Source organism: Ziziphus jujuba, chromosome 2 (genome assembly GCF_031755915.1).
Source record: "Ziziphus jujuba cultivar Dongzao chromosome 2, ASM3175591v1".
Taxonomy (NCBI): domain Eukaryota; kingdom Viridiplantae; phylum Streptophyta; class Magnoliopsida; order Rosales; family Rhamnaceae; genus Ziziphus; species Ziziphus jujuba.
Window position 1 is genome coordinate 22024112 of NC_083380.1, and position 6837 is coordinate 22030948.

At 33.4% G+C, this 6837-nt stretch overlaps 2 protein-coding genes across 4 annotated transcripts; one reads left to right on the top strand and one right to left on the bottom strand.

The window, feature by feature from the left end:
* Positions 1-715: 715 nt before the first annotated feature.
* On the top strand, positions 716-4328 carry LOC107419129 (ADP,ATP carrier protein ER-ANT1). Of its 3 annotated transcripts, none has more exons than XM_016027872.4 (4): positions 716-1119; positions 1250-1738; positions 2780-3151; positions 3744-4328. In XM_016027872.4, exons 2-4 carry the CDS (start codon positions 1472-1474, stop codon positions 4053-4055), a joined length of 951 nt encoding a protein of 316 aa, XP_015883358.1. In that variant the 5' UTR covers positions 716-1119; positions 1250-1471; the 3' UTR covers positions 4056-4328. The 3 variants fall into 3 exon arrangements, with proteins under 3 accessions (XP_015883358.1, XP_015883357.1, XP_015883359.1); XM_016027871.4 differs by having other exon boundaries at positions 716-1115; XM_016027873.4 differs by having other exon boundaries at positions 716-1115; positions 1396-1738.
* Positions 4329-4853: 525 nt separating this feature from the next.
* LOC107419131 (uncharacterized) lies at positions 4854-6452 on the bottom strand. Its single transcript, XM_016027874.4, has 3 exons — positions 6036-6452; positions 5728-5816; positions 4854-5288 (listed from the first exon to the last, which is right to left on the bottom strand). The coding sequence occupies exons 1-3, from the start codon at positions 6373-6375 to the stop codon at positions 5001-5003; spliced, it is 717 nt and encodes a 238-aa protein (XP_015883360.1). The 5' UTR covers positions 6376-6452; the 3' UTR covers positions 4854-5000.
* Positions 6453-6837: the final 385 nt, after the last annotated feature.

The following is a 6837-nucleotide window of genomic DNA, read 5'->3' on the forward strand; positions in this document are numbered from 1 at the left end:
ATATTTGAGCTTGGAAAAAGATAATATTATGGATTTATAATGATTTATATGGATGCATAATTGATTGAAAAATAGTTATGTCTCATTCCATATTATTTGCTTAATCTATGCTTCGTGAATTTGCATGATTTTAATTTATAAGCTGGAATGAATAAATTAGATTATGTAAATATTATCAATTGTAAGTGGAAACTATTTTTGATTAATTTTATGATTAAGTATTGTTAACAAAATTACTAGTTAATTAAGTCTATATATTTAAGTAATTAAATTGGAATATTTAATAGTGAAATCGAATGTCATAATATTTATAATTATTAATTTTTTTTTATTTGAAATTGATTTAGTTTAATTGCTTGCTTTTATTTAATTTAATTTATTTAATTTTTAATTATCATCTTAATTGTTAATTCAAATATTATCAAAATCTAATTAGTTTTAATAATTAATTTTTAATCTTTTAGATATGATAATTTGATTTTTCTACTTTATTATTTAAAATGATTCGTGCACCTATGTAAATTGATTTTACACATTTATATAATGCCAACGTTTGATGCAATAAGAGAGTGTATATATATATATATATATATATATATATATGTCAAAATTATAAAAAAAGAAAAAGCAGAAGTCGTCTATGCTAATGACATTTGGACAGTATTTCCAAGTCATCAGTCTAGTCAAGCAGCTGTGAACAATAAAATGAACAAAAAAGCCCAAATCTTTGAGGAGGAAGGAACGCCGTACGCCCTTCTCGCAACGCGATCGAGTCCCTCTCTTCGCCCTTTTTTTCTCTCTAGAAAATTTTCCCTTTTGTGCTTTTGATTAAGTGAGGTTTTTTTGGTGCACAAATCCAAATTGCTTACCCATTCTTGGCTCTCTCTCTCTCTGTCTGCAAAGAAGTCACACGACTGTCTGTAGAAAATACTGTACAAATGGCATAATAATTTAAAGGAGTACCCAATGGCTCAATACTCCGGGAGTACTAGATTATATCTCCTGAGGACAAGAACTCGTCCCTATTCGCTCGTCTGGACACGACCCATTTATCCTTCCAATTTCAAAAGCCTTACCGACCCTCCAATTCCGTCCTGTTTCCCTGTAAATTTCAGGTTTGTACGTATTTGATTCGCCCTTTTATTTATTTTTCTTATTGAATTTCGATTTCTTTGTTGCATACTTGAATTATTGTTAACATTGCTCGATGCGAAAAAGAGGTGTATTTGAATTCTTGATGATTTTTTAGGCCTTTTTCACGATTGGGCTATGATGGTTTTTGCTTGTTTGGTAGCTGAATGAATTCAAACATTCTGGGAGATATTTAATAAGATGTGGGTAATTGGAGTTTTTCTATTCTACCATGTTGATTTTTCTATTTGACATGCTTTGTAGAATTACTTAATTTGGATGAAAAAGAGAGAGAGAGAGAGAGAGAGAGAGAGAGAGAGAGAGAGAGGGAGAGGGAGAAATGTCGGCAACTACAAGGCAATCTGAGAATTTTTCAGCAGATTTTATGATGGGAGGGGTAGCAGCGGTGATATCAAAAAGTGCTGCAGCACCTATTGAGAGAGTGAAGCTTTTGCTGCAAAATCAAGGAGAGTTGATAAAAAGAGGACAACTTAAGAAACCTTATATTGGTGTTGGTGATTGCTTCAAAAGGGTGTTGAGAGAGGAAGGTCTTTTCTCCTTTTGGAGAGGCAACCAGGCTAATGTCATACGATATTTCCCTACTCAGGTAGTTCTATTCACCTTTTGTTTTCCTGCTTCAAATCCTCAAATGTTTTGTTAATAAGTAGTTAGATGCTCGTATTTTTGGTTGCTATTATTTATGTTATTCTGAAGGGAAATAAATTGGGCATTGCTTACTAATCGTTTCTTTGATAATGAGATACTATTTTCTACACTTTTTGCATCTGGCTTTATGTACGTGGACTTGGATTAGGTGTCCATTTAATTCTTATCTCAAAGTGTTGGATTTTTTTGCTCTTGTTTTATTTATCGTATTTTGGAATTTCCAGTACCAGTGTCATATTCTCGCCCAATTCAGGAACTTATATGAAGACTTTGCCCCTTCTTTGATAGTAGTTCTTTCCTTTAACCTGTATTGGTCATTGGATTTCTGGTGATATACCAATTCTCTTTAGTTTCTGAGGTGTTAGCCTTTTTGGTCATCCATAGATTATTAAAGTTTCCTTTTAATTTTCTTTTTGTGAAATTCTGGTTAAGTTAGAGAAGAGAAGTAGTTTTTCCAATAAGCAATGAAACAGGTTAATGTAGTATCTCCACAAATTGAACCAAGCAATTCAAGTTATACACTCAGGGTGGAAATGCCTGTCAATTTGTTAAGCTTGTGTCTTTAAGTACTGTTCCTACTTTTCTGAACTTGGCCATATCAATTATTGACACTGTTGAACTTGTTTTGTGGTGCCAATAATATGTATTTTACCTATAAGCAGATGTGTGCAACTTTTTATTTTTATTGTTCTTTTCTTTCTATACATGTCCCATTTTATTAGCTGGTCAACGTGAGTGTACTGTGTACGGCTATAATGTTTTGAGTGTAATAATGTTGTATTACGGTCCAGAGGGATATTAGTTGAGTTCTAAGGATGTGTTGGAGTCAAGTATCAAACTACTCGACAATTTTATTTGAAACTTTGAGATTGTTATTTTGTGCGGTGTTCATTAGATTATATGGTTGTTTATTTGAGTTTTGGATCTTCTCTTTACTATCCTACCAAATGTTATTACCAAACAGACTTTGGATTATCCGTAGGCTTTCAACTTTGCATTCAAAGGTTACTTCAAAAGCATTTTTGGATGCTCAAAAGAGAAAGATGGATACTTAAAATGGTTTGCTGGAAATGTGGCTTCAGGAAGTGCAGCTGGAGCAACTACTTCGTTGTTACTGTATCATTTGGATTATGCTCGGACACGACTAGGGACTGATACAAGGGTGTGTCCAGTTAATGGTCAGCGCCATTTCAAAGGGATAGTAGACGTTTACAGTAAAACCTTAGCCAGTGATGGAATAGTAGGACTGTATCGGGGCTTTAGCATTTCAATAATGGGAATTACGCTGTACCGAGGCATGTACTTTGGGATTTATGACACCATGAAGCCTATTGTTTTGGTTGGACCTTTCGAGGTAAATATCTAGCTTCCTCTTCTTCTTACACTATATGATGGAAATATCTTTAAAACTGAAGGTGGGGTAGTGGACCTAGATCTTAACTTTGATGCAAAGAATGAGATCTTAAACCACTGTATGAATCTGTCTAAATGAATAACACTAGCCCACATACTATGTTGACCTCGCCTAAGAACTAGGCAATGGCAGATAACAAAATAGATGTTTGTCAAACACCTTTGAACATTTAACCAGTTAATTTTATTATTTTTTTTTTTGAAATTATGTTTTTTCGTCTCTCTCTCTCTCTCTCTCTCTCTCTCTCTCTCTCTCTCTCTCTCTCTCTCTCTCTCTTATTATTATTATTTTTTTCTTCTTTATTATAAAAGTTTTACTTTGATAATATTTTCTAGTTTGAAATTCATTTTTATTCATATTTTGCCAATGCATTCCCTTGACCTCCTTATTTGTCTTATGTGTCTGTCCACATATCTAAATGGCTATTTTTTAAAATTATGCTTCTCTAACAAAACAAAAATAAAAAATCCTTTGACCAGTGCTCTCAAAAACTTGCATTCAAGCATCCTAAAAAATTATTTGATTTCTATAGGGAAATTTTCTAGCTAGTTTCTTTCTGGGTTGGAGTATCACTGCCGTATCTGGGGTTTGTGCCTATCCTTTTGACACACTTCGCCGGAGGATGATGCTAACCTCTGGACAACCTATGAAGTACCACAATGCCATTCATGCCTTTCAGGAGATCATTCGGCTCGAAGGTTTCACAGCACTTTTCCGAGGAGTAACTGCAAATATGCTTCTTGGTGTTGCAGGGGCTGGAGTGCTTGCGGGGTATGATCAGCTGCACCGCATGGCTTATAGGAATGGTTATTCTTTTGAGCCACTCAAGCATTCTTTGAAATGAGAAACTGGACATGGATTGTGTATACTAGTATATTTACTGTTGATTTATTCCATCATAAGGAAAATTCAACAAGGTTTAGAGAAAGGTATCAAGGGTATGAAATACGAAGAAGATATTGGTTTTATGGTCTGTTTCTATTGCCTCCCACAATGACTTAAGGAGATAGGTTTCCATGTGTATTTGTACATTTGGGAATAAATAATGCTAATTAATCATTGTAGTTTTATCTCTACAAATACAAAATTCAAGCAATAGAATCATTTTTTTCTCCCATTTTAATTGCTTTAAAAGCTATTGGGTGAAAGCCAAGAGTGGATGCCGAAAATTTTTATGCTTTGCAGTTGATGTTTCTTACTTTAGAGGATTGTTTAATGAGGACTACTTTGAACAACCAAATCTCCACCATCGGTTACAAGAATGCCATGTCCTCACCTTTATTTAAGGGTCCAGATTGTGCACACGGCTGAGAGTTCTTGGCAAAATGTTGTTGATGTTTTGATTTCTTCTGAAGTGTTAGCAGGAAAGAGGTTGGTATATATGTTGCGTGCCTATTCTGCAAAATGGTCTTGCATCCATATTTTCCAATTTGATTTATAATGAACTATCATCTATTAGTTCATGAAAATCACATATTACATATTTAAATTAAGGATAAATCTAGAGTACCAATTTTTTTGTTTTACCAAAATTTTGATATTTATAATTTGATATCTTTTTAGTGGTTTATTTTTCCATGAATAGAAGGGGCAATATCAGTTTAATACCATTAAGAAACTATCACATAATTGGTTACCAAAATTTAGGGAAAAAAAAAAAAATTTGGTACCTGTAGTATTCCTCTAATCAAGGAACAAAATATTCAAGTGTTTAAAACACAAGGGGATTTCCACAAGCATGATAGATGAATCACAAGTAAAACCCATAAAAAAAAAATGGCTTTCAAATTCAAGCTAAAAGCCAGAAATTCTTATGACGCTTGGTGGTGATCAAATAGCCACCCAATTTCCTGCTCTTCCTCCTCACTGCAATTGTCATGCAGGAAGCATTTTGGATGCAATATTCCACCACTTCTTTGCGTCTCCTGTTTCTTGACCATATCTTCATTAGCTGCAACCATATGGACTGCTTTCTTTTTTGCCCTAGTACAAGTAATGAAACCTTTTGTCTCTTTGCTTCTTCCACTATTATTGATCCCTTTTCCTTCCCTTCCATCAATGCTACCTCAACCTTCACCTATTGAAAACATAGCAAAATTTTAAGATATATTTATATACTTCAAACAAATACATGTTTTGAGAATTAAATCTAGTTTGGTAAAGTTTAAGGCTTTGGTTACCTATTTTCATTTTTTTAAAAGGTTTTACTTAAATTATGTATAGTTTGGATCATCTTTTTTTAATTTATTTTTTAATTTTCTCCTAGCTACAAATTTAAAAGAAAGAAAAGCAGAAACAGTAAAATTGAAAAATCATTTCAAAGCGTTTATAAAATAAGACTCATTTTGATGAACTATATATATATATATATATATATTTGCCATTATAAATTATTAATATTTATAATTCATATATACTTAATCTTTCAAACAATAAAGAAAAACTGAAAACTGATGACATCAAACATAGACGTCATCAAACTGAGTTATGAGAGAAAGAAATTCCACTTCTCTTACCCCAGGCCTTTTTGTCTGACACATATTTTTTAAAGAATGAAGACGTTGAAAATCCCTTAGATTCACTTTCCCACTTGAGTCTGCACTACCTGTTCATATATATCCAACAATACTCCATTCAAATTAATATATATATATATATATATATAATGAAAACAATGGTGAGACTATAAAAATAAAAAAATAAAAAAAATAAAAAGGAAAAAGTGAAGCATTTCATTCTGCCAAGCCACACAACCTGTCCAATTTCCCACCAAGAATTCGCAATTCGCGTTCTAAATATAAAAGAGGGATATCTAGTAGCTCACCTGCTGGATTGGAGGGCTTGGTAACATGAAGAAGTATAATAGTATCCTGTGTTTGAACAGCATGAATGAGTGTCCATTCCACAGCTCCTTTTGCTTCTAGGCTTGAATCAACCACAATCAATATCTTATTTCCTGCTGCTGCTTCACTATTCTCGTTTTCCGTCTTCTTGCCGTCAACATCCGGCGAGCGAAACGAATTCTCTTCACTACTGCTGAAAAACTCAGCTATTTGACCAGCTCTAATAGGATTCTTTGTAGGTTTAGATCGAAGAGAAAGGGAATGAACCCGAAAACAAGTTGCTCCTCGACCGACACACAATCTGGCATATTTCCTTCCCATTTTCTTGAGAAAATTCTTTGTGGGGAAAATCAACGAGGGAGCTAGCTTTTATATACTCTCTCTCTCTCTCTCTCTCTCTCTCTATCTCTCTCTCTCTCTCTATATATATATATATATTTCAAGGCAAGGGCAAGCTAGTAAATGCAAGTGTTGTAGCAAATTAACATGTTGTTGACTTTGAAGTCATTCTTGCAAAGCGTTAATCAACGTGGAAGTCATTTCTTGCCAAGCTAGTAATTGGCAAGTGTTTGTTATTATTTCTTTGTGGTGGGTCACTTACCATGAATATATAAAAGCTTAAATGGTTTCCATGCATTTTACAATGTAGTTGAGAAATTTAATTATTATTAAATAAAAATTCTTTGTATGTTTGTACACGTCTAAATTACCCCGTACCCTGAAACCAAGACCAATGAATGATTTTGCTAATCTGATGTCGGAAATATGGAATGATTTTTTGTG

Bases quoted from the DNA above. Each gene is read 5' to 3' on its own strand.
- LOC107419129 (XM_016027872.4), top strand. From the start codon at position 1,472: ATGTCGGCAACTACAAGGCAATCTGAGAATTTTTCAGCAGATTTTATG. The intron at 1,739-2,779 runs GTAGTTCTATTC...GATTATCCGTAG, and splicing joins TACGATATTTCCCTACTCAG to GCTTTCAACTTTGCATTCAA. The intron at 3,152-3,743 runs GTAAATATCTAG...TGATTTCTATAG, and splicing joins TTTTGGTTGGACCTTTCGAG to GGAAATTTTCTAGCTAGTTT.
- LOC107419131 (XM_016027874.4), bottom strand. From the start codon at position 6,375: ATGGGAAGGAAATATGCCAGATTGTGTGTCGGTCGAGGAGCAACTTGT. The intron at 5,817-6,035 runs GTGAGCTACTAG...ATATATGAACAG, and splicing joins CAAGCCCTCCAATCCAGCAG to GTAGTGCAGACTCAAGTGGG. The intron at 5,289-5,727 runs GTAAGAGAAGTG...TGTTTTCAATAG, and splicing joins GTCAGACAAAAAGGCCTGGG to GTGAAGGTTGAGGTAGCATT.